At 46.3% G+C, this 27,871-nt stretch overlaps 1 protein-coding gene across 4 annotated transcripts in view; it reads right to left on the reverse strand.

The window, feature by feature from the left end:
• RGS17 (regulator of G protein signaling 17) overlaps positions 1 to 27,871 on the reverse strand; it is a 188,593-nt gene that overhangs the window by 13,319 nt on the left and 147,403 nt on the right. For 3 of the 4 annotated variants that reach the window (XM_029596572.1, XM_029596570.1, XM_029596571.1), the window contains exon 5: positions 4,145 to 4,379. In XM_029596572.1, coding sequence (XP_029452432.1) covers positions 4,145 to 4,379 — 235 coding nt within the window. Of the gene's footprint in view, positions 1 to 1,666; positions 1,849 to 4,144; positions 4,380 to 27,871 lie in introns of those variants that run through there. The other variant, XM_029596573.1, reaches the window with a different exon arrangement.

Consider the following 27,871-nt stretch of genomic DNA (forward strand, 5'->3'; position numbering starts at 1 on the left):
AGTGAGGGGAAGGTTCCCTACAATTTTGTTTAAATCTGCGAGCATAATTTTCTCTCCTTCCCACAGTGTAGGCGTCCAGTGGCAGTGACTTTTTTTTCAAGCTTTCTAATAAATGAAACTATTGTAAGTCCTCCATACACTGAATTTCCATTAACTAACAGAAATGTCTCCATTAATTTTCCATCACCTTCCATTCCCTCTTAATCTCCAAGTTTGTCAATAGTTTTGTACCTCTCATTTGCACCTTCAAAATCCCTTTTCAGTTCAGCAGTGATTTTGACTGTCATATAACAGTGCTAGTAAGAAAGTCCTTTCCTCCAGTTCTTGCACACCTTTCTTTGTTAATGGTCACTTTAAGGGAAGCCATCTTCATTTTAATTCCTTTACTTGTAGCACGATTCATCTTTTTCGGCACCTTCATGTTCATGCTGCGGGGAGGTTCCAGCTTCAGTTTCACTGCCAGCAGCTGTTTTCTGTGGTGCTGTTTGGACGGTGTGATGCCACGAAGGCCACTTCTGTATTGCCTGATGTACCGCTAGCCATCACAGTTATCTCTTCTGATACGAATTTAGATGGAACAGCTGCCAGTTGTACTTGCAGGTTTACTGGTTTTAACTTCTTCCTCAGAAAGCAGCTCCCCTCATGCATTCATTTAGCAACAAGACCCTATGCCCAACCCCAGGAGACTGTGAATATTCTAATATAAATGTCCATTTGCATGAGAAGAGAAAGAGAGTACTATAAAGAACTTCTGGTTGCTCACTAGATTGGGGGTGACTTTCAAACTTTCCATCTTAGGGGCAAAGTACCTTCTGCTTAAATTTGAAAGGGAAAGTGCACATTTTCCCTTTGAAAATTGCCATGGGTACAAAGTAGCCACAAATTTTGCATCTGCTTTTTGTGTTGGTAAAATGTAAATGGGAAAATAAGGCACAGAGATTTCTAAGTACAATCTGTGCACATTATTTTCCCAAAATCCACCCCAGGGAACGCTTCCCTTAAATGCAGCTACAAGTATGCATCTTGTAAAACATCTTGCATCCTTTTAGCTGCTTTGAGGGCGGGCAAGTTTCAGGTAACCAGTTTATTTGGCTTAGAAAATTAAGCGCATGATAACTGCAGTCTTCTGCCATTTCCACAGTAGTGATTTGTCTGAATCCACTGCATGTTAGAATTAATTATTAAATGCAGCCACGGAGGAGGCAATAATCAAAAGATTTTTACACGGTTAAATGCATATTTACCCATGTACAAATGTCTCTTGAAAATTGCCCCTTCCCTCCCCTGTACGAAGGCAAAGCACGGCCTACTTCTACCTGCATGAAAAAGTGATGGGAGTTGGGTTGGGGTGGGAGTCAGGGTTGGAGGGGAGGGAGTGAAAACATGCATGGAGATTTTGCTTTCAATTCTCCGTATGGACTTGGCGACTGCTTGCCTGAGGGTGCAAGCATACCCGGCATTGGGCGCGTTGGCCGCAAGCTCCCCGTGGGTATCGACAGTTGCCCTCAGAACGTTACACGTCCTTGCATTACCGACATGGTTAACTGCAATAGCACAAGAGGAGCCATATGATACCACTGCTATCATGGAAAGAGATCGGTTTGGGCTCTACAAAGAGTCTACGCAAAGCAAGGAAAAAAAAAAAAAGAAAAGAATTGGAGAAATATGAAGCAGAAAGTATATTTATTTTATTTATCTGATAATACCCCCTCCTTTCATTCACCCATACAGAGCTTACATCATCTTGCTACCTTTCAGGGTCTGTCTTATACAAAGCCTGCTATTTTCTTTCCAGACATATCCACTTTTCTCCTGTAATCTCATGTTGCCTCTTTGCTTCTTACAGGGCTATAACAATGAAAAATAATCGTTTCATTCTCTGAGACAGCCAGTGGCAGTGGTGTATAATTAGGGCTTCTGAGTTTAGGTGCTTATAAATGGCAAATTTAGGGGTTTAATTTTCCAGCTAATTAGGGGTTCTTTGGGGGTGATTATCGGTGTTTTCGCGGCAGAGATACTTTTGTTGGGTACCTTTTCTGGTTGAATCAAATACATACATTTATGCAGCTGAGGGGTCAATTGCATGGAAAAGGCACAAAACAAAGCGGAGGATTCAGGGTAGGCAAAGGAGGGTGAGAGAGAACTGGGGAAGTGATGATTTTCCGCTGTTTATCGAATAAATACCTTTTTTTTTTTTTTGCATTGGCGTTGTTTTCAGTGGGGTTTATCGGTTAAAACCTAAAATCAGAAGCCCTATGTAGGATTTATTCCTTACATTAGCGTAGTCCCATTTATATGCACAATAATTCCTAAAGTGCCCTAGCTCAGGGTGCAAAATAATTCTAGTAACCCCGTTGTCTCTCATCTGCTCCCAACTCAACAAGAGCCAACCAAAGTTATATCATCTCTAAACAAGATCTCAAATGCAGCACAGTGATCAGTTTTCAATGTTATTCTGTGAAGAAAGCATGATTACCACCGGCTTACTGTCAGGTGAATAGCAGTTCCTCAATAGTTGTGCACAGCAGTACTGCCATCAAAATGCTAGAACAACCTGGGCCTAGTTCCATACGGCTAATGAAGGTAACCCATGAGCACACCCCATATTCTGTCTTCTGTTTAAGACTTTTATATCTGATATCTTGGAACGAGGGATAGATCTGCTACTGACAGGTAGGTAACAATACAATACTCCATAAGGTTAGTCTTTATGAGGTCAGTATTCAAAATGGCTTGTCCAAAGTTAGCTGGACAAACCTGGGGGGGTTTAAGTGCTCCCCCCACTCTCTGTATAAGTTTCAACTGAGCAAGTCATTACCTGGCTTAAACATATTTGGGGGGAAAAAAAAAAAAAAGAGGCATCCCGGGGATGGTGGCTTAACTTTAGCTAACTTTAACCAGGTTAAGTCCTTCGGTCCTCAGAGCAGATCTAAAGTTATCTAGTTCTGTGGCTGCAAAACAACAAAATATTTGCAGGCATGCAGGCCCAAACCCCCAACCAATTAAAGCAGTTGTGAAGCTTTAGCACCTGAACCCCCCCTCCCCCTCCCCCCCGCCGCCGCCTCCCCAAGGCCCTCAAAAGATTCTAAAATGTTATGGGCCCATTGCCCACCCTCTCCCCAAATTCAGAAAATATATGTGGCCTTTGGGTCCCCTCCTATCCCCCCTCCCCACCTGTAACTCTAAATGGAATACTGCTAACCCACCCAGCACCCCCTATACATTACTGGAGCCATTAGGAGCGCGGATCAAACCCTAGCGTTCCTGATGGCGTCCGGTTTTGCTGTGGTAGTAAAGGCGAATATTATCCGACTGCAATGCCGGGAGCTTACGCCCACCAGCGTGGCTGTCAAAGTTAGGTGGGACACCCCCAGGAATGCTAACATTACAGTCCATCCCCCGCTGGTGGTGGGGGTGCCGTGTGGGATGGAAGGCTGTGAGAGGGAGGGAGGGAGATCACACACAGCTGCTCAATTTCAAGGGCGAGAGGCCTGCAACAATTTAAAAATCTTTTGGGGGGCCTTGGCGAGGAGGAACAGGGATTTGGTCGTTAAGCCCCACATCAGATTTAGTTTTTTTAAAGCATGGTGAGGGATTTGGGCCTATAAGCCTGCAAACGTTTTCTTTTTTTTTTTGTCTTGCAGACACTTAACTGGCTCCATGTTGAATATAGCCAGTTAGATTTAAAGTGAACATCAGCTGGACAACTTGTCCGCTCTAGGCTTTCCTGAATATTGACTTCTATGCCTTTAACCTTTTTTGTCCATAATATTCTCTTCCCTAATGCATTGGCTTGTTTGTGTAAGTACTGAACAAATATGGCATCACTTAAAAAGAGAAAGGAAGTAATGTTACTGATCTAGTCATTTTGAATTTCCATGCTCCTTTTGCATCAGTGATATGCAGAGAGTAACTGTAGGATAGTTACCCGAGTACCCTCTTATTTTCCTCTCCTGGCCTTACTCCTCTCTCTCTTCAGATGGTTACCTTTTCTTCTCTCTTATGGTTATTCCTTAGGAAGACTCCATTGGCCTGGTAGGTCAGTATTATATCTACTGTTCACCGAAGAATGCTTATGCTAGCCTATATGTGCTCACAAATCATCCCTGATCGGTTATTGCTGTTACAGTAGTTTTAGTTTTACCTCTTTTGGCGAAAGTATAGAAATGTAATCTTCATATATAAGCCTAGCCTTTTCTTCAATAACTTTCTTGTTCTGTTCATGCTTTAAGTCTTCACACGCCAGCCAGAAAAGCAGATTTTCTTCGCTATATTCAGTTCGTAGGAATTCTCTGAAGAGGTTCCTTCCAGCTGGGTTTTTCATCATCTGGTCGAAGTTCTGAGACCATGACAGTATTTCATCTGCAGTGGGGTTTTGGCTGTAAATGAAAGAGGACATTTATTTCACTATTTACCAGTCACACAAAATCAGCTCAGTGCTAGTTACCTAGTCAGTGCTAGATTAAGTGAAATGCTATTTGTGGCAAGGAAGCCGCAACCGGGCATTAATAGCAGTTAACGTGTGCTGCTATGCATTGGATTGTCGTTGCCATGGTCTTCATAGAGGAGTTGACTGATGCCAGTTGTATTCTCTCCTCACAAATGTTTATATATGCCAAATATGGGCTCGGTTTATCCAAATTCAAGAAAAAAAATGACTTCGGCAACTACAGCTCAAGACATCTTATGTTAAAAACAGTAGCTGTGAGGCCTCGTATGTCTTGGGAAAATGAAACTGCTTTTTAGAATGGCTCACTCTCTGAACAGATCAATGCATTAACAGCCTCATTTCAATACTGGTTTAAGATGGGCAAAAAGATGTGCATGGAAACCATTCTAAGGATCACAAAGAGGAGAAGGTTATCTGGAAAGGTTGAGGGAAGCAGGGATAAACAGCAGTAGAGATGCACACACAGAAAGAATTACTTAAAGCAGTAAAGCATGATGACAACTTTTTTGTTTCTGTTTATTTATTTATTATTTATTTATTTTATTTAGAAACTTTTATATACTGGCATTAGTGGGTACATCATACCGGTTCACATAATAACTTAAAGCTTGGAAAATACATTTCAACAAGGAGAATGTAACTGGGCGGGGGGGTAAAATAAATAGGCAGTAGGAAGGATAGATAAAACAAGAAAGTCATTTCTTGTTTTACAGATATATTAGTAAAAGGATGAAGTGTAGAGGTGAGGTTTTAAGACTAAGAAGCTTAGTCTTACAACCTAAAGCTGGCACATAGCATACAGAAAAAGTAGCATGATATACACCAGCGTTTTACATGAATGCAAATCTAATCCTGACCAACGTTACTGGTTACTTGAGAAAATGAGTGGGTACTTGCCTACAAATTAACTTTACGTTGGTTGTAAATGAGGCTTTAGTGGGCAAGCGCAGTATGATGTGCTGTTCTCAATCTTCCCGCTGAGGGCTAAACATTAACATCTGTTTCAAAACACGTTAACTTCTCAGTCTGCACACTGCGAGTCAAAATCCCCAGTTCTAAGCAAAGGAGCCACTTAGTATGGGGGATAGTATCCCAGACCCTGTCTCAGTGCAACCTCCTCTCTGCTACAGACCTGAACCCCCTCTTAAGGCAACTTCCCTCCCCCAATACAGACCTGGACCCTATTTCAAAGCAAGCCCACGACCTAGACTGCTTCTCAGGGCAACTCACACATAAGCTGGACCCCCAACCCCTTTCTCCTCCTCTGTCTGGAATAATTGCTTTCCATTCCGGAGGGTTCAGATCTTCAGTGGCAGGAGGGATGCGAGAGCCCTCCTACCACTGATTAGAGACAGTCCAAAGGGGGACTACTAAAGTGGCAGAGTCTGCAGTATAAGCTCTATGAAATGAGACGAGACCTAAATATTAGGGATGTGAATTGTTTTCCTAACGAATTGAAATATTGTACGATATTTCTAAATTCATTAATATATCGGGTAAAAAAGAAACGATCACTTTTCCCCCCGAATTTTTGTAAAAATAGTTTTTTGTGTTAGTGCGTGCTAACGGGAGTTAGCGCACGCTAACAAAAAAACATTTATTTTTGTTATTTTTTTTGTTACTTTTTGCTATTTTTGTTAGCGCGCGCTAACTCCCGTTAGCGCGCACTAACCCGAAAAACAATTTTTCACTAAAAAAAACCCAAAAACGGGGATCCGCGGGAAAACAAGATATTCCCGCGGCCAGACGATCCCGAAAGCGGGAACGATCGGGCATCCGATTCACATCCCTACTAAATATGTAGAAGAGAGGAGGGTATGATAAGAAACCTTCAAATATCTGAAAGGTATTAATGATTAAGAAAGAAGCATTTTTCAACTGAAAGGAAGTTCTGAAACAAAGAAATATTTATTTCCAGAAAGAGTGGGGGATTCATGGAGCAACCTCCCAGTGGAGGTGGAGAAAATATGGGACAAGCACAGAACATCCTTACATACGAAGATGTGATGGTAAAACTTGCGATTGGATAGGCTCTGCAGCACTCCATCAGGAGAGGGTAGAATAGATCGGCTTTATGGTCCTTGTTGGACAATTTTTTACATTTTATTTCTTATAAAAAAAAGAAAAATACAGGCTGTCTTCATGATATCAAATAACATCTAGAATAGGGCAGAGGAAACATACTTAGCATGTTTAAATGATTTCATATGCTTAGTCACATGCCATGCTCAAATGATGCCCTTTTCCAACTCAATATCAATCAATGGGAAAAAAAAAAGATGATAAAGATAGTAATTATTTTATGATCAAAAGAAAACTACTATATTTATTTTTTGTCACAGAGAATAGTGTACATAAAATTGGGAATGCTAACATATAATAGTAAAAAAAAATGCCGTCTTTTCCTTGGTCCTCAGCCTGCACCAGTTCATGCTTGAGTAAGACGGTTCATAAAGAAGGATTATAAACAATACTTCTGTTCCTTTGCACATTCTAAGGCTTTATTCACTTCTCCACCTGTCTTAGGGAAGCAAACATTCAATTCTAAGGGCAGCAGAATACAGAAAAAACTACCGAGGGGGAAAAGAGCAGGCATCTAGATGGGCAGCCCCTCCCAGCATGGATGTGCGGGCAACGCGAGTAACCGGGTGCCTGATGCAGGCGGCCGCCCCCACCGCGCCGGTTTCTTGCCTCTGCCTGGAGAGGAGGGGGCTCTGATCATGCCCCCTCCACGTGGTACGGAATGGTGACGGCATCATGTTGCCGACGCTGCGGGGTCCTGCGGCATCACCTGTGACGTTGCTCCCCACCAATTGGCCCGGTGTCAGGGACGGCGATGTCATCAGGATGTGCCCCGACGCCAGGTCACCCGATTGGCCGGGTGGGAGTGCACGCCGCTGCAGCGGGGAAAGGACAGCCGGTGGGCAATTTAAAACTTGCTGGTTCCCCTCGGCTCAGTTTCTTCCTCCTTGGGCCCCTGAGCAGAGCGGTCAGTTACGTGCGGGTGGAACGGTACTTCCTTGGCCATTCATGCCAGACCCTCTGTGGTGGTGGCGACTGAGTCCAGGAAAGCATTTGTAAATGCAGAGGCATAAAAGGAAGCTGGGAGGTGCCAATTGTAAGTGAGAGGCCTAAGGGCCCTCACTCGTTTGCCACGGATGATCAATGTCGGGCCCGGGCTCGGGGCCTGGACAGATCAATGGCTGGATTGTGGAGAGTGGCTCTGATGGGGCTTGCTTTGGGGCAGCCCGGGCTGAGATCCCATCCAGTGCTTGGCGGTCACGAAGCCTGTTCCGGGGGCTCACAGCGCGTGAGATTCCGTGGCTCCGCTTGGGTGGAAACCAGAGTTATCGGCACCTGCCCAGTGGCAGTTTTGTAAACATTATTGACAGGACTCAGCACCTAAATTAGATTCCCCTGTTGGGAGACTCTAATAAACGGCTGCGGCCTTTGCATCCAAATTATGTGTCGCATTTTCCTTGTGTGTAATTGGCGGAGTCCAGCTAGGCTTGGGGAGGGGTGGAATAGAGTCCGTGGGTTTCCGGGCTGCCCCGGTTAATGGGTGGCCTCTCAGCAAGGATGTGCGGGCACCGCGAATAATCGGGTGCCCAATGCACCTGTGTGGGTGGCCTCTCCTGCCATGCCAGTGCCTTGCTTTGGCCTGGAGGGGAGGGAGCTCTGACCCTACTCCCTCCGCTTGGTGGGAATGGTGACTGCAGTGTGTTGCCGGCGCTGCAGGGTGCTGTGGCGCAGCGGTGCCACCTGTGACGTTGCTCCCACCTGATTGGCCCAGTGTCAGGGGCGGTGACATCATCAGAAATGTCAGGAAGTATTTCTTCACCGAGAGGGTGGTGGATGCCTGGAATGCCCTTCCGGAGGATGTGGTGAAGACTAAAACTGTGAAGGATTTCAAAGGGGCATGGGAGAACATAAGAAAATGCCATACTGGGCCAGACCAAGGGTCCATCAAGCCCAGCATCCTGTTTCCAACAGTGGCCAATCCAGGCCATAAGAACCTGGCAAGTACCCAAAAACTAAGTCTATTCCATGTAACCATTGCTAACGGCAGTGGCTATTCTCTAAGTGAACTTATTAGCAGGTGATGGACTTCTCCTCCAAGAACTTATCCAATCCTTTTTAAACACAGCTATACTAACTGCACTAACCACATCCCCTGGCAACAAATTCCAGAGTTTAATTGTGCGTTGAGTAAAAAAGAACTTTCTCCGATTAGCTTTAAATGTGCCCCATGCTAACTTCATGGAGTGCCCCCTAGTCTTTCTACTATCCGAAAGAGTAAATAACCGATTCACATCTACCTGTTCTAGACCTCTCAACACTGTGGATCCCTAAAGGCTAGAGGATGGGAATAAATAGAAAAGCTTGGCGGTAACCTGCATGGAGTGGCGATTACTACGCTTAACAGGGCACGTCCCGATGCCGGGTCACCCGATTGGCCAGGTGAAAGTGCGCACCACTGCATCTGGGGAAGAATGGCCGGTGGGCAATTTAAAACCTGCCGGCTCCCCTTGGCTCAGTCTCTTCCTCCTCGGCCCCCGAGTGGAGCACCTTCCCCTCCCATCCCCCCTTTGAGCAGAGAGAGTTAATTGTTAGATAGCTGAGTAGATAAGAGTTTTTTGTAAGACAGCCAGTTTACGCCTGCATGTTATTCTGTTGTGGCGGCAGCAACAGAGTCCAGGAAAGCATTTGTAAATGCTGAGGCATTAGGAGGAAGCTGGGAGGCGCCAATTGTACGTGAGAAGCCTAAAGGTACTCACTCGTTTGCCATGGATGATGATTGTCGGGCCCAGTTTTGGGGCCTTGACGGATTGATGGCTGGATCATGGGGAGGGGCTCCAGTGGGGCTTGCTCTGTAGTGGCCCGGGCCGAGATCCCATCTGGTGCTTTGTGGTCATGACGCCTGTTCCGGGAGCTCACAGCACATGAGACCCCGTGGGGGCTCCACTTGGGCGGAAAACAGTGTTTTCGGCACCTGCCCAGTGGCAATTTTGTAAACCTAATTGACTGGACTTGGCGCCTAAAACAGACTCCCCTGTTAGGGACTCTAATAAACAGCTGCAGCCTTTGCATCCAAGTTGTGTTTTCCTTGTGTGTAATTGGTGAAGTCCAGCTAGGCAGGGGTGGGGGTGAAATAGAGCCCGGGGGTGTCCGGGCTGTCCGGTTACTCTGACTGCATACCCCTTCCCACAAGGCTCACAACACAATGAGCAAATAAACAAACAATCTCATCGAAGTCCTGTAGAGCTTCTAATCTCCTGGGCGGCACACGTATGCTAGATTTACTGAGGGAGCATTCACCTGCTGACAAAGAATTGATGCCAGTCGTATCTCCCATCGCCATATGGAAGGAGAAGTAGAATAGATGCCCAATTACAATCTTAAAGTACTTAATCACAAAAACTCCTTGTTTTGGTGCTCAGGCTTCAAGGCTGATATATATCCATAAATCAGACGCATCTCAGCTAAAGATGAAACAATTCTTGGTACTCTAAATGTAACCACATGCATTATTTATTATTACATGCCTCAAACACCAATATTTCAGTTCTGACAAAGAACTCTCATTAAGACAGCATGTACTAGAGAATAAATACTTCTTCAGGGAATGACTTTTAGGTTTTAAAGATAACATTTAAATTCATAGTTGTATTAATGGTGTGTGACTTTGTCTGTTTATCACATTATAGAAAGAGACCCAGTTATGTCTTTTTCAAAATGAATGCAGTCTTAAAAGTAGAAAATACACTCACATACAAATATAATTACCCATTTTACCCCAGAAATGAAAATATTACACGCCTCTGTTATCATCCATGCAATATAACAGAAGTACAACATCAAGTATCACAGATCGATACAGTAAGGCCGCGTTACAAAGAGTGCGGCAGTGTCCGGCGCACCCTCGTTTGCCCCACGCACTGTTCTGATCACATACCACTCGATACTCTATTTAAATTGCTTGCAAATGCAAGCCGCGTCTGCGAAGCGTTAGGCGAAGCGTTAGGCTCGCGCAACCCATTTTACTGTATAGGCGATTAATACAGCGCCTATACAGTATCCTGGGTGCGCTGGTACCTGTCATTTCAAATGACATTTGAAATGACAGGCACCAGGAAGTGGATCCCAATTTTAACCCATGAAAACCTAAAAACCGAAAATCCCCTCCTCCCGAAGCGGCTCGACATGTGGCAACTTACCTTTTGTTGCTTTTCAGCCCCTTCCCTTCTCTGCCGCCCTCCGGAGGGGGCAGCCGGCGGCGAAAGCGGCTCGAAGCGGTCCCCCCCGCGCAGGTCCCGGTTCTCCTGGCTCGGCAACAGCTAGGGCTCCATCGGCCCGTCGATTTGGGCGCTCCAGCCTAACCTCTGCACAGCTCCCAGACTTTGCCAAAAGATGGCACCCAACTTGCCTCCCCTCCCCTTACAGCGTCCATAAAATTTATCTAGCACGAGTCTGGAAACCCACCTTACTAGCCCTCCCCCCCTACCAGCACCTAGAAATCTGCCCAGTGTACCCCAATCTAACAATTCTCACTGTCCCCATTATCCAAAGTACGCCGAACACTACCATCACCTGCGATTCAACCTCCATCATCCAAACATACTTCAGACCCGCAGTTCATTTCCTCCCCTACACATACCCTCCAAACGCACATAGACGGGCGTGCTTTCATTGGCCGGAGCGCCCGTCAATTTGGGCGCTCCAGCCAATGAAAGCGCATAGATGCTGTAAGGAGGCAAGTTGGGTGCCATCTTTTGGCAAAGTCTGGGAGCTGTGCAGAGGTTAGGCTGGAGCGCCCAAATCGACGGGCCGATGGAGCCCTAGCTGTTGCCGAGCCAGAAGAACCGGGACCTGTGCGGGGGGGACCGCTGCGAGCCGCTTTCGCCGCCGGCTGCCCCCTCCGGAGGGCGGCAGAGAAGGGAAGGGGCTGAAAAGCAACAAAAGGTAAGTTGCCACATGTCGAGCCGCTTCAGGAGGAGGGGATTTTCGGTTTCTTTTGGGGGAAAGTTTGCAGTCTACCATTACCCCTGCCTCTAACGCAGGGGTAAGGGTAGGCGGTAAGTTAGCAGGTTAAACGCACGGCAAAACGGCAGGGTAAAATAGCGATAGTCAGGGCGCACGTTACTGTATGGGAGGGAATAGCTAATTTGATCGTTTACATCTGATATACATGCCGTGTGCGGAAGGGGTTACCCGGGGATTTAAAGAGGCGGTAAGAATGGGTTAAAGGGGATAGTGTATCGCGGGTTGGACTAACGCGGCCGAAAAGTGAGTAGAAAGCGGGTTAGGAGCAGGGTAACCGCGGCCCCACTTTACTGTATCGAGCTGTGACTCTAGTCTCATCAATATATCTACTCTTATAACAGTACCATATTTATATTACAAACCAGAATTGCTTATTTAATCCCAGTAAAGGGTGCTCATTTCATGTAACCAACTTCATCAAGGGATTGTTATCCAAGGACAAGTTTCTATTGTCTGTTTATATCATATCTATTACCAGGGTGATAGCGAAGCTTGTTTGGGAACATGTCTTGTAGTGATGAGGTCATCATTTACTTCCTGGATTTAACTGCATGGTTTAACTTGATTATAGGCTTTAGTAGCATTTTAGATAAATATGTGGATAACGAGCCATTTTGCTTGTAATTCTTTTGGCTTCAGAATGTTGCAAATGAGGTTGGTGCCATTTTTTTCAACAGTGGGGAATGGAAAGACTGAAGCAAGGAGGAGAAATGAAGCGGTATTTTATTCACATACTGCTTGGGCTACATTTCAAAAGCTCAGACAGGACTTAGATGTGCAAAATAAGGAACTGCATGTGTCAGCTGGCTATATGTTCGTAATGAGGATTTTCAACAGCCTTAAACTATGCATATCAGTTCTTTTGCATACAGATAAGACATTCCCCATGACTATTTCAAGGGTGTGTTTATGATAGCAATTTTAAACTGTGCTCTGGACAAAGTCTGCATTATGCAGGTAATTTTCAAAGGAGTTGCGTGTGTAAATGCAACATACTATTGTAGCAATTTTCAAAAGCTCATTTTCACACTTAATGTGCACTTACATGTGTAAAACCAATTGTCAATTCAATAGCATATATTGTAGCTATTTTCAAAAGCCTACTTATGCATGTAAAGTGCATTTTTTTCTTTATTAAACTCCTTAATATATCATTTTCAAGCTAGGCAAGCAAGATAAACTTGCTTGACAAAAAAATAGAGTATACCATACAAAATAATTATAATGTAAAAAATCATCCAACTATGAAATTCAATAGCATAATTCCCTGTAGTCCCCAAAAGAGATCACAAGAAAGAATTAAGGAACTCACATAAAGAAAAACAATTTACAAAGGTAAAACGAGGCCAGAGAATTTCAAACACAATGCTGCAAATCAAACAGGCTCTGAAATAGATGCAGGACCATAGTAATTCTACCATCTAAAAAGGTCTTCATTTGACTAGGTTCAAAAAAAGTATATTTACTGCCAGATAAATATTTAGTAGGATATCTTAGGAAAAGATTCCTCCCCGAAACCCAACAATTTCATGCAATTGAAGGATAGATCACCTCTTATTCTGAGTCTGCTTACAAACATCTGAGAAAACCCAGACTTTCTGACCCATAAAAGAAAAATCTTTATTACTAAATAAGTCTCATTATAAGATTTTGTCTGACTTAGAGATACACGAAATCAACAAAGTAGCATGATCTTTTACCACTTCAGTTGACTACTCAAGAAAACTGTTTAATTTAAACTTCCAGGTGGAACAGAAGAAATATTGAACGCTCTAATATCCTTTTTCTTAAATGGCAAATAAAAAAAACCTTGGCTAGGGAGGGCAATGCCTTCTTTGAAATACACAAGACTTCTTTCATATATTTTTTTTTAATTTTAAACTTTAAATTTAATAGATTTTACAAAATACATGCAAAATAATCTTTTATACAGAAACATGTATTTTCCGTCTCCATAGCAGTTAGGGACTATCTGCACGCTCTCGCAGCGTTTGAACCAAATCCAAAGAAGAAAACCAAAATTAAAGGGGAAAACTTACCTGAAGACGAGCCCCGCTCTCCTGCGGTGATTCCCTCGGGTCCCTCCCCCAGTTGAGATTCCAGAGGTGATTTCCGTGGTCCCTCGGAGGTGAGCCTCGGTCCGGCGGCCGAATTGCAGCGAGGACCTAGCCCCCGATCCTCGGGCATGGCTGAGAGGCAGTGGGTGCACCCCTCGAGCGCGGCAGTGAAGGTATGTGCCCTCTCCCCCCACAGCCGAAGACTGCCCGGTACGAAACCGGGAAGCGCTGAAGACAAGGTAAGGTAAAAATCTTGTTAGAATCCGGTCTCCGAGGATCGAGGAGAAGCACAGGTCACCGATCGGAACCAGTGCCACCGGGTTGATCCGCCCTAGCAGGGCCAGGCCCCGGCTATTTCCAAGGGTCTGTCCATGTGGAGACCCTCCGAGGAGGTCGCCATATTAGCCGCATGCTCGCCGTCGCCATCTTGGCCCTATTCGCCGCGCCACCCGCCATTCTATCCGAGCGCACAAATCGATCTAAGCGCACAAGAATCCTTGTGCGCATAAACTTACGCGCACATAAAACCTTGCGCGCATAAGTTGCAAGCACAGAACAGGGCGCATATCTACGGTTAGGCGCATATCTGCGCGCACATCTCAGGGGCTCTGGAGCGCACAAGAGCTTACGCGATGGCACCTCCAGAAACAGGATTAAAAGCTCAAGGCCTCTGCCCTGCATGCCACATCAGAGCGGCACAGAGCGAGGAGGCCGACGCCCTGTGCACACACTGTGAGGAGCCCTGGGAGATCCAGGTCAGGGCCAGTCCCACCCAGGGCCCAGCGCTAGCTCCTCAGGGGGTACCCCGGACCTAACAGCACAGACGGGGACCCCCAGGGAACCTGCGCCCCTCAACTTAGACCCACGTCGATATCTTGGGTGGAGTTATTCAAGGGGATTCACGCCTTTGTCAAAATGCAAACTGAACCTCTGGCTGATCAGCCACATACTCCACCGGAGGACCCTCATGCTCCAGGACCCTCGAGGCCTAGGCACAGGCTCCCACCACCCAGAAGCCCCATTTATGGGGACACGGATCTCTCCGAAGAGGAAGTCGAGCCCTGGAGGAGGGGGAACTCCCCTCGGGGACAGAGCCACACCGAACCATGAAACGCTTCTTCTCAAAGGACGAGTTCCCGGACCTCGTATCCCAATGTCTAACGGAACTCGCTATCCCGGGACAAGGCACCTCGGGGGAACCTAGAACGAACCCCCTGCTGGAGGGCCTTTGCCAGACGTCTCGCCATTTTCCTCTCTTACAGGCGGCACAACAGCTAATTGACCTGGAATGGAATGCTCCGGAGTCCACATTCAAAGGGGGACGAGCCTTGTCAGCCATGTACCCCCTGGACCCAGTGACCAAGGAGCTTCTGGCATGCCCTGGAGTGGACGCTATAGTCTGCGTGGTCGCCAAGCGCACTACCATCCCAGTGGAGGGAGGAGCGGCGCTCAAGGATACACATGACCAGCGCCTGGAAGCCATCCTAAAACAGTCATTTGAAGTTGCAGCCATGTCCCTACAGATTGCGGCCTGCTGCAATCTGTAGGGACATGGCTGCAATCATGTAGGGACATGTTGTTCCTGGCTTGGCATCCCAAGCCAGGAACAACATCCCGGGAGAAGACATGGAACTGGCAGTATCATTCCTCACTGACGCTGCTTCCGACCTAGTGCGCACAGCAGCCAGAGAAGTGTCGTCCGCAGTGGCGGCCAGGAGACAACTCTGGTTTCAAAGTTGGTCAGCTGACACCTCTTCCAAGACGCGCCTCACGAGGATGCCCTTCAAAGGATCCCTCCTGTTCGGCAGCGAACTAGAGAAACTGGCCAACAAATGGGGCGACGCCCCATTACCACGAAGAGAAACCAGCGTCCCTTCCACAGGTCCGCCAGGGGCAGAAGCTCGCAGCGCTTCAACCCTTACAAGAGCAACTATCAAGTACCCCGCCCTATGGGCAGGAACCCGTCCTTTCAGAACAAGTACAAGAGGGGAACCAGCTCGGGGACAGACCCCAGCCGCACCCCACAATGAGAATCAGCCGACCCATCCAAGGGAAAAAGCCATAGGGGCAGACTAGCCCTTTTCTACCGCAGATGGGTCGGGGTAACTTCGGACAAGTGGGTCCTAGCCATCATCCGGGAGGGGTACTACCTGGATTTCCTTTGAACCCCTCCGGACAGATTTATGGAATCCCCCCTGCCACGACCTCCTCAAGAGGGCGGCAGTGGAAGCTACTCTATCCAGACTTCGTGCCCTCGAGGCCATAACCCCGTTGCCTACACAGGAAGTGAATACTGGGCATTATTCCATCTACTTTGTCGTACCCAAGAAAGAGGGTACAATCAGGCCTATCCTGGACCTCAAGTCGATCAACCGCCACCTAAGGATCCCCCGCTTCCACATGGAAACCCTACGATCCATCATACGTGCAATACAACCAGGAGAGTTCCTCACATCCCTGGATCTTTCGGAGGCCTACCAACACATCCCAATTCATCGGGAACACCAGCGCTACCTACGCTTCAAGGTCCTGGATCGTAACTATCAGTTCCGGGCACTACCCTTTGGGTTAGACACAGCACCCCGGACGTTCACCAAGGTAATAGTAGTGGTGGCGGCAACTCTAAGGAGGGAAGGGATCCTCGTTCACCCTTACCTAGACGATTGGCTGACCAGGGCAAAGTCTCCGGAGGAAAGCCACCAAGCAACCAGCAGAGTCATATCACTACTGGAAAGCCTAGGATAGGTGGTCAACACAAGCAAAAGCTCCCTACAGCCCTCACAGTCGCTGGAATAACTAGGAGTCCGATTCGACACCAAGGAAGACAAGGTCAGCCTGACCCCCACAAGGAGATCAAAACTGTGGAACTGGCTGCAGACCTTGCTGAGCACTCCTCGCCCCACAGCATGGGATTACCTGCAAGTCCTCGGGCTGATGGCATCCTCACTGGAAGAGGTGCTATGGGCGCGAGCCCACATGAGGCCCCTACAATGCTCACTTCTATCGCGATGGAGCCCACGGTCCCAGAACTACACTGTACGTCTACCACTCCCGGGCAGAATCCGGACCCAGCTACGGTGGTGGCTGCAGACCAGCCACATGAACCGGGGATCAAGACTATCCTCCCCAACCTGGACCCTGCTCACCACAGATGCCAGTCTACACGGATGGGGAGCACACTGCAAAGAGTTAACCGCCCAAGGACTGTGGAACGCAGAAGAGGCGGCATGGAACATCAACCGCCTAGAAGCGCGGGCAATCAGACTAGCCTGCCTGCAATTCGCCCACAGACTTCGAGACAAAGCGGTCAGGGTGATGTCGGACAACGCCACGACTGTGGCCTACATCAACCGACAGGGCGGAACCAGAAGCAAACAGGTGTCCCTAGAAATAGACCTCCTGATGGCGTCGGCAGAAGCAAATCTCCAGGAGATCTCTGCCGTCCACATCGCCGGGAAGGAAAACATCATGGCAGACTTCCTCAGCAGGGAAAATCTAAACCCAGGAGAATGGAAGCTGTCGTCCACAGCCTTCCAGATGATAGTGAATCGGTGGGAGATCCCAGACATGGACCTTCTAGCAAGCAGATCCAACGCTCAAGTACCCAGATACTTCAGCCGCAGGCGGGATCCGCAGTCCCAGGGGATCGATGCCCTGGTGCAGACCTGGCCACCAGGGACCCTGCTATGCCTTCCCACCATGGCCCCTACTGGGCGCAATCATACACAAGATACAGCAACACAGGGGACTAGTTCTTCTGGTGGCTCCAGATTGGCCAAGAAGACCCTGGTACGCAGACATGAGAAGACTACTGGCAGGGAATCCACTACCCCTGCCTCCACACAGAGACCTGTTACAACAAGGTCCGATTCTTCACGAGGACCCAGCTCAATTCTCTCTTACGGTCTGGCCATTGAGAGGGCCCGCCTGAGGAAGAGCAGATACTCGGGGGCAGTAATAGATACCCTCCTCTGAGCACGCAAGTTCTCCACATCTCTGAAGTACATAAGGATCTGGAGAATTTTCGAGGCCTGGTGTGAAGACCACAACGTCAAGCCACGCTCCTCTACAGTTCCTGTGATCCTGGAATTCTTACAGAATGGACTACAGAAGGGTCTGTCCCTCAACTCCATCAAGGTATAAATAGCAGCATTATCATGCTACGGCTCCAGGAGCGAGGGCGACAACATAGCCTCGCACCCAGATGTATCACGTTTCCTGAAAGGAGTCAAACACATCTGCCCACCACTAAAGTGGCCACTACCTCTGTGGAACCTCAACCTCATCTTGGAGTTCCTAGCGGGATCCGCCTTCAGACCCCTCTGAGATCTGTCCCTCCATCTGTTAACTTTAAGACGGTATTCCTACTGGCCGTGTGTTCGGCCTGCCGCATCTCGGAACTACAAGCACTGTCCTGCCGTGAGCCATTCTTCAGACTCACCCCGGGGTCCATCCAACTACGCACGGTACCCTCCTTCCTCCCCAAAGTGGTCTCACACTTCCACCTTAACCAGACTATCTCGCTTCCAACGATGGATAGCTTGAAGAATTTGGAAGAAGCCCGTAGTCTGCGCCACCTCAACATCGGCAGACTCCTATCCAGATACCTGGAAATCTCAGAACCAGTACGAAAGACGGACCACCTTTTCGTCCTTCACAGCGGAAAGAGACAAGGAGAAGCGGCCTCACGGGCAACCATTGCCCGCTGGATCAAGGAAGTCATCAAGGCGGCCTACGTAGAAGCTGGCAAGCCACCATCTCTACAGGTCAAGGCCCATTCTACCAGAGCCCAGGCAGTATCCTGGACAGAAACTAGAATGCTGTCACCTGCCGAGATCTGCAGGGCGGCAACGTGGTCCTCCATCCATACCTTCTCCAGATTCTACTGTCTGGATGTGCAGGCGCAGGAGGACACAGCATTTGCAAGGGCGATCCCAAATGGACCACGGGCAGCCTCCCACCCAGTTCGGGAGTAGTTTTATACATCCCATTGGTCCTGAGTCCATCTGCTACATGCTAGGAAATGGAGAAATTACTTACCTGATAATTTCGTTTTCCTTAGTGTAGACAGATGGACTCAGCACCCCACCCTTGGCTGCCGTTATACATGGTTTTTCAATGAATCAAGGGTAAGCCATGCTTTCATTACCTAGGGCATCCACCCTGCCGGGTGTTGACGCCTTCCGATTGAGTACACTGGCGGTCTCCAGCTATAGTCAATCAACCAGTTCCAGTTATTCAAGTTAATCAATTTTTAACGTTCTAACAAGTTATAAAGTTAAGTTAATCATATTACTAAGTTAATCAGTCAGTCACACATATATCCACAATGCTTTTCGAGGAGAATACTGAGGAGCTGCACTTCCTGCAGGGGTATATGTACTAGTGGCTGACGTCAGATTGAAATCTGATCCGTCTCCAACTGCTAACAGGAGTACACTATACCAGGGTTATGGCTTCGAGGGCCAGAAGTCTGGATAGAGTAGCTTCCACTGCCGCCCTCTTGAGGAGGTCGTGGCAGGGGGATTCCACGAATCTGTCCGGAGGGGTTCAAAGGAAATCCAGGTAGTACCCCTCCCGGATGATGGCTAGGACGCACTTGTCCGAAGTTATCCCGACCCATATTTTTTCATATATTTTTTTTAACAAGTTCTTTAGGACCAATATGCTGAAATCTTGGAAAATTAAGTGTCAATATTAAGGGCCCTCCATCAGTTCTCAAAATATCTAATTTTCTATGTATAACAGTGCTTTCTTTAGCTGAAACTGCTCTAAACTCTTGAGATACCAGGTTCTGAGATCCCAAACGTTTAAGCTTCTCAGTATGGCCCACAGCAATAGATTGAACAGCCGACATCTATCCCTTCACCTACTTCGCCAAAGACGAAAAATTAACATGCCTTTTACTTACCGTTCCTTCACGATCACTAAAACATTCCAAACATCCTTACCCATGAAAATGCCTTTTAAAATAACCATGTGTGTAACAGAAAACTATAATTCTGTAATCATAAATGGAACGTCGCACCTCATCCTCAAATGCATACATTTATTAAACACATATAGATCCAGTTTTTAAAGTCAACGTGCGTTTACCTTGTTTGAAAATCAAGGTGTTTTTGCACATGCTTGAGAGTACAGTACATTCATTAATCCGCAGTAATGCTCTCTGCTGAAAATTTAGGTAGTGATGCAGGGGTCGGCAGCCTATGGCAGGCGAGGACATTTTTAGTGACACAGCAGCAGTGGTACAGCATCGAATAGCAATCGAGCGGAGACTCCGGTCACCACTGCTACCGATGAAAGCAGGCAACAGCAAGCCACATAGGCATCACTGGGGCATGCTGGCAGGAGTCACGGTCAACCAAATGTCATTTCTTGCTGCCATGAGGATAGTCTCTCAGCTCTCACAGCAAAACCGGCCCATGGCAGCAGGAGATGACATTTGGTTAAATGCAAATCCTGTTGTCGCCGACCCCACATTCTGGCAGGCTTCCATGGAGCCTATCCCGCACTGGACAAGGAAAGAGAGAGAGCACCTAGTGGCCGCCAGTGGACCTCATCCCACAGCGGCAGAAAAAAAAGAGGATCTGGTGGCCACCAGCAGATCTTATCCTCCAGGCGACTGAAGACTAAGAGCCTTCAGGCCGTGTATATGTGTGCCTGCAGATGAGGGTGAGAAGCCTGTAGGTGTGGGGGTAACCCTATGTGTGTTTGAGTAGGTGGTTGAAAGCCTCTGTGGAGGTGTGTGGGTGGGCGAGAACCAGTGAGGGTGTGTGTGGGTGGGTGTTTGTGAGTGAGCCTGTGTATGTGTGATTGCATGTGAGAGATAGAGAACATTTGTGTGTGCATGACTGCATGTGGAAGAGAAAAAGAGCATGTGTGTGTGATTGCATGCAGGAGACAGGGAAATTGTACGTGTGTGTGATTGCATGTGGAGAGAGAGCATGTATGTGTGTGATTGCATGTGGGAGAGAGAGAGCATGTGTGTGTGCAACTGATTGTGGGAGAGCGCGCGTATGTGTGTTTTGAGAGTATGTATATGTGAGAGAGAGAAGGGTTTGTGTGCACCCTTCCCTTACCCCAACTAATTTATGATAATCGCAGGGTGACTGAAAATCAAAAGTTCCCAAATTTGGATAACAGTTTTTTATCCTTCTATGTTTTAACTATTGGGAGTTATATGATACGTCTACTGCTTTGAAATACTTTAATGGTGTTTGGAAGATTTAAAAAAATATGTGTATGAGTCTTTAATAATTAGATGTTATTCTATTCATTAGCTGTTTTGAAATATTTATGTTATTGGTATGGTTTTACTATTATGGTGATTCTGTTTTTCCATTGTTACACTGCATATAGAGTTTGGTTTTCTATGGGTTCCAGTTCAGTTTTTGTCTGCACTATTCTAGTTATACTTTTTTATGGTCATTTACTTCTATATTTGGTGAGGGTCTGTATGCGGGACTGAGGTGAGGGCTTAGCTAATAGGGGATGTATTGGCGAAGAGGAGGGAGGGAGGGAGGAAGATTTTTCTCTTCTCCTTGTATTAATTTTGATTTTACACGAGGAAAGAAATATCAGTTTTATTCATATTTTTACATAACTCGAATATTTTAACTAAAAATGAATGTCAATTAAAATTTATATTCAAGAGTTGTGTGAAGGAAATCTGGCGGATCAGGATGTCAACCAGCTTGTGACACTCGGGGATCAGTTACCTACCCTCAATTTAAATCTTAGCACACCACTTCGAAAAAGTTGCCTACCCCCTGCACTAACGTATGCTGCCCTGATGAAAGTTCAGTGTCAGAAAGAAACACTGGCACATAGGACACTGATAATACAAAATATATATATATTTTTTTATTTGAGTTGCCATGAATTGTTTCATCTATAGCCTCTGGAAGGAGCTAGTAGCAGCTAATTAGAACTTTCACCTCCATAGACAAACTAGTTGGGTGTTCTGGTGACTGTGGTCATCAATGCAGCTGCCTACGGTTAGACAAAACTTAGTTGGATATTGTCTCAATCAGCTCCTGTATTTCTTTCTCAGGGGTGGATTGTAGAAAAATATCAGCCTGGGGTATTTTTGTTTTTCAAAACCAGCCCATGGGATGCCTGTCTGGCTCCTTCATGTACTTTCTGTGCAGCATATGCTTCAACAGCTCTCAAAAGCATTGCAAGCCAACCCTTGAGAGGTACATCATGTGACATGGAATTTGGAAGAACTGGATTCCTGGCCTGCTGTTAAAGTCTCTCACCAACCAATCGGCTCTTGAACCAATTATCAAGTAATGAGACAACCACACTGCCAGCTAGTGTCAGACACACACACTCTCTCTGTCAGACACATTCACACAGACAGATTTTTTGGATTGAGGAAACTTTATTGGCAGACACACATTCTGCTGATGTGCTGCTGCTCATGTGTTCACTGACAGGTTGATGTAGCAAGGTGCTTTCAGTTGAATGCACCATTTTACCTATACTTCAAAGCACATTGTCTGCCTGCAAGATTAACTGTTGATGAGGCAAGGAATTTTGCATACAGAAAGTGTGCAATCCAAAATGGGAGTACTGCTTAGTGCCCTTGTATAGAAATCCCATGTAAATGAGGGCATTAAGTAGTACTCCCCAAAGCAGAAAGGTGCATTGGCCCAATTTGGATTTTCTTAGCGCTGGAAACTTAACTCCAGATCAGAGATGCACTGGCACTTAAAACCCCCCAAAAAGTGACAAAAAAAAAGTCAGGAACACTTAACTGGATAAGTACTGTCTTTTCCGACTATCTGGCCACGTTTGCCAATATTTAGCTGGATATGCAGCCTCCTCCTTTTCCCATTCTTAACCCTTCTAGGGATCCCCATGCTCCAGGAGATTCACTGGTTTCACAGCCAGTTCCCTCTTTCATAGCTCAGCCCAGCCTCCTCAGACAGAAGCCTCACCAACGCCACACAAGCTCTTCTTCCTGATTCACCCCCTCCCCTTCTCTGACTTGCTTCCACTTCTCCAGCCCCCCACCATAATCTACCCCCACCCCACTCTAGCGCACTCCCATTGACTGTGTTCTACAAAGAGTCTGCTGCTTTTACAGTTCATCAGGCTCTGCTCTGCCTATCTACTTTATAGGAGAGGTGAACCAAAAGTGATTCTTCAGAGCTTTCAAAAAAGAAATTAAGCCCTAGCTGAAAATGGGGAGAGCCAATGACCTGAAGCAGCACAGCCCCAGATGGAATCCTGCTTTTTCAAACAGAGCCAGTGTAGCTACGGCTGGTGCAAGGGTATTAGGTGCCCTAGATGAACCTTACTGCCTTGCACTCCCCCCCTCCCCCCATCCCAGCCTCATCTTCCCCACATACAATAAAAAAAAGGTATGCATTTATATTGAAATCTGTTTATGAAAGTTCAAGAAACAAACACAACTCATGCTGGACTCTTCCATAATGCTACGTCATTATCAAAAATAATACAAAATAGACAGTTTACAATTTTACCGATCAATCCTTCCCCCAGCGCATACACTGTTCCTCTACCCCCCCCCCCAGTATGACATCTTAAACAGTGGCAACAATTACAGCTTCCAATAAGAATCAACAGACCATGGCGTATTTAGTAGAGAATCTCTAACTAACTAAAAGTCCTTTAATACAATATTCTCACTTTGTGTAAAAAAAAAGAAATATATGCACCCCAAGTATCTAAACAGGCTTATCTTTTTCTGAAATTCTCCCAGCTTATCTATATTTTATTTATTTTTATTTATTTAAACGGTTTTATATACCGACAACAGTTTGCACATCGTGTCGGTTTACAAGTAACTTAGAACCATGGTATATATAGGCATTGCCTTTACAGGGAACAAAAAACAGGTAAACACAGTGGTAAAGCAAAGACTAGGTAACTTGGAGGAGGGGTTCAAATGGAGCAAAAATGAACAGAAAGGGTTATGTACAAGGATTCTAGGGGTGGGAGCAAAATTGAAAGGATAGGGTTATGTACAAGGATTCCAAAATACGTATGTTGATGCTTCATGTGCTTGTTAGCGGGAAAGAGGTCGGGAAACAGGGGGGCTGGTAGCAAGCAAAGGCTAGAGGTGGGTCACAGGTGGAGAGGGGTTAGCTATCGAGGGTGAAGGGGGGTAGGCTTGAAGAAAGAGCCATGTTTTGAGTTTCTTTTTGAAAGTGGGTGTGGAGGTTTCAGTGCGTAGGTCGCTAGGCATGGAGTTCCAGAGGGATGGGCCAGCAAGAGAAAGGGCTCTGTTCGTGGTGGAGATGAGTCTGGTAGATATATACTGTTCTATAACAAGTATATGATTGTAGAGTATTTTTCCATTGTCATCAGAGAATTCCACTGAATCCCAATTTTGCAAAATAGATTTTATTACCAAAATCAAAGCTTTTCTCAACCATAATTTCTGGTGTTTACCATCCGTACATTAAATGGCAGTAAAACCCCCAAACCCTCTCCAAATAACCTAAGAAAATTGGGGTAGATTTTAAAAACATACACGTGCGGACTGGGAGGGAACTTCCCTACCCCCTTATCCTAACCTCCCTTCCTCTCTCCTACCTGCCCCCTATCCCTATCCTAGCTATCCCTATTTTTTTTTTTTTTTTACCTTTTGCTCCTCCAAAGGAGCTGCTGGCGCTTGATCCCCCAGCACAGCGGCAAATGGCCACTGTACTGGCCGCCTCCAGCCCCGCCCCCTGGACCGCCCCTCCCCACCCCTTTGCTGAGGCCTGGCTCTTGTGCACGTAACAGGAGTTACGCACGCGGCTGGGCTCCTTCTAAAATGTGCGCAGCGCACGCAAGGCCCAGCCACACACCTAACCCCCAAATTTTACGTGCGGGTTGTTTTGTTTTTTTTTAACTTGTCCGATTATGCATTTATAACAGAATTTACATGAAAAAAGACATTTAAAGTACAGGCATCTAATGTAAAACATCACTTACAAAAAACATGTATGTTTTATTACATGCACCTTTCTGATGCCAATAAGAAAACCATGCAAAAAAGCAGAAAATGCAATTGGACTCCATATGGCAATAGGTTTAATGTAACACATGTTGAGTGTGACCTTGCCCCTCAGAAAGTGATGAGTAAACTGCATTACAATTATAATATAGTAAACCTTCCATATCAAAACAGCACTAAATGCCAGCCCTCATAGCAACAACCCTACCTATGGAAAATCAACACTACATATATTACACCAGGCCCTAAAATACCAACATACCTTCTATCAGGAAAACAGAATATGTCAGGCTGCTATAGATCCTACACAGAAACTGCAAACTAGCAGAATGCTTCATCCCAGTCACACGTGCAGATCCTCACCAAATATAGAATAAAGAGACCATAAATATAATCATGCAGCCAAGAAGTGAACTGGAAACTGCATCAAGCCAGAATCTGTATGCAATGCAACAACAGAAAAACAAAATATCACCATGCCTCATAAAACATCAAACAATAAAAAAAAATCAAGATATGTAAAATATAATAGTAAAACCACATTAATAAAAATAATATTTCAAAACAGCTGATGAACAGAACAGCTAATCATTAAAAACTCATATAAAGATTTTAAAAATGTTTTCCAAAACACCAATAAAATATTTCACAACAGCAGACACATCAAACTTGGAACAAATAAAACAAATAAGGATAAAAAACAAATGCCCCACTCTCCCCACTTTTGATTCCAGTTACTCTGTGATTGTTGTAATTTACTCGGACAGGGGAAGTGTGCCCAAACTCTCTTATAAATATGCATGTTCATTCGTGTATGCTCAGTCACACACTCTCACTGACTCGCTCTCTCATGCTGGCTCACACACAAACCATCTCAAGCTCATTGTCTTACTCACATGCTCTGACTTACCTTCCATATGTTTTCTGCCTCACTCTCTCACTCTCTCACACTCACTCACTCTTCTCCCTCTCCAGAGCACACAAGTGGCAGCTACCACCTATAAGTAAAAAAAAAAATGTTTTTACTTATATTGGTGGTCAGGAGAGATGCAGCCGGGGATGCAGGAAAATAGGATCTGGATGGGTTGCCTGCTGATCCCTCTCAAAGATGGCGTCCCCTTGGTATGGGATGGGGAGGGCTGGAAGGTTCTGATGTTTGGGTTTTTTTTTTTTAATTTTTTACCATACTGGAGCACAAGGAAGGTGGGGACAGAGCAGTGGGCGGCATTGGCAGCATACCTGGGAACGCTCCGGATTTGGCCCAGTGTCTCCAGAATTGTAAGGGAATTATCGGCTCTCCAGGCCAATACTGGTAAAAGTCCAGGTGCTGCAGCCAAAGCAACCTGCCTGGACCTGAGAAGAAGAAAGGAGCGTCATTGGTTCTGCACGGCTGAAAAAGGAGGAACTCAACAGTGATTGCTACCCTTTGTGACTCTTACATCCTCTTGCCTTTATTTAATTAAAAGTCTTATTTTCCACAAACTTGCATACAAACTGTGTTCAGTGCGGCTGCCACCCTCCTCCACCCACTGTAGCGCAGCTTTTACAGCCGTCCCCATGCAATGTTTCCGGCCACTTTCTTGGCCAATTGACATGGCAATTTCCTGCCCCTGCAGCCAAAAGATTAGTGAGAATAAGGGGCAGCGTCCACTTTTGCAGCACAGGAGGAGGTGAAAAGCAGTCAACCTTAAGGAAGAGGCGGCTGCTGCTGCTCCGGGGATCCAAGCTGGAGGCTGCTGTTGCTGGTGAGTTTGGGGGAAGAGAATGAATGAGCATGTCTGTGAGAGTGAGTTTGTGTAGGAAGAAGAGAACTGAGAGTGTATGTGGGTGGGTAAGAGTGAGTGCAAGTGAGCATGAGTGTGTGTGTGTGTGGGGACAATAGGAGAATAAAAGTGAGCATGTGCGAGAGAGAATGAGCATGCATGTGTGTGAAAGTGAGCAGGAACATGTGAGTGTGTTAGTGTGTGTGTGTGTAGGAGAACAAAGTTGTGTGCATCTGGTCTCGCCGTGCTGCAACCTCCACCTCTGCTAATCTCAGGGCGACTAGAAATCCAAAGTTTCCAAGCATGGTCAGCGGTGAGGCAGCAGCAGGAAATCTGCTGGGTTCCTCCTGCTGGGAGAGGCAGGATAGCTGTGGGGACTGGAATACTGCAGCCAAGTTACAGCTGCTTCCCATTTCACCCACCTCTCCACTGCGTTATGAGCACCAGTTGTCTCCATTCCCGCTTCAGTTTCTCAGGATGGGCGTGGCTGCCTGTTAAAAGCTTGCACTGGAGATTCTCTGTATCTTAATCATGTGCTGCTCCCTTTACACTTCCCACCGATGACACCCATGTTGGGCCTATGGCAACACTCACCTGCTGCCTTTCATTTTATTTACAGCATCCCAGGATGGGATCAGCTGACAGTGGTATCTATTGGTGGATCACTATGCTGTAGACCATGCATATTCTGCACCTACGTGCCTCCCACACTTCTCTCACAGAGACCAGAGACAGACCAGGGCACAGGCAAGCTGTTTGCGCTGCAGCAGTGATGGTGGTTGAGGTGAAGGTCTGAGGAGAGCAGTGGGATCAGGCTGATAGAGCCACCACATAGAAAATAAGAACATAAGAACTTAACATACTGGGTCAGACCAAGGGTCGTTCAAGCCCAGCATCCTGTTTCCAACAGTGGCCAATCCAGGCCATAAGAACCTGGCAAGTACCCAAAAACTAAGTCTATTCCATGTTACCGTTGCTAGTAATAGCAGTGGCTATTTTCTAAGTCAATTCAATTAATAGCAGGTAATGGACTTCTCCTCCAAGAACTTATCCAATCCTTTTTTAAACACAGCTACACTAACTGCACTAACCACATCCTCTGGCAACAAATTCCAGAGTTTAATTGTGCATTGAGTGAAAAAGAACTTTCTCCGATTAGTTTTAAATGTGCCACATGCTAACTTCATGGAGTGCTCCCTAGTCTTTCTATTATCCGAAAGAGTAAATAACCGATTCACATCTACCCATTCTAGACCTCTCATGATTTTAAACACCTCTATCATATCCCCCCTCAGCAGGAGCAAGGGGGGAGGCTCCCGCTGTACAGGAAGAACTCCTAGGGGCTGATATTGGTCACAGTGGCTCCGCAGCTATGGGGACGCTGTGACCACACAATCCATGTGTTGGTTGGACTGGCACACTGGAGCATACCTGAAGCCTCAACAGGCCAATCTGCCCCTGACCCTGCTTGACACTCATAGTATTACATCAAGATTGGGCAGACTAGATGTGTTTATAAAAGAGAAGGATCATTTACAAAGTCACAGAAATAGATATTGAACACAGATCCTTCGTAATT

The sequence above is a fragment of the Rhinatrema bivittatum genome, chromosome 3 (assembly GCF_901001135.1).
Source record: "Rhinatrema bivittatum chromosome 3, aRhiBiv1.1, whole genome shotgun sequence".
Taxonomy (NCBI): Eukaryota; Metazoa; Chordata; class Amphibia; order Gymnophiona; family Rhinatrematidae; genus Rhinatrema; species Rhinatrema bivittatum.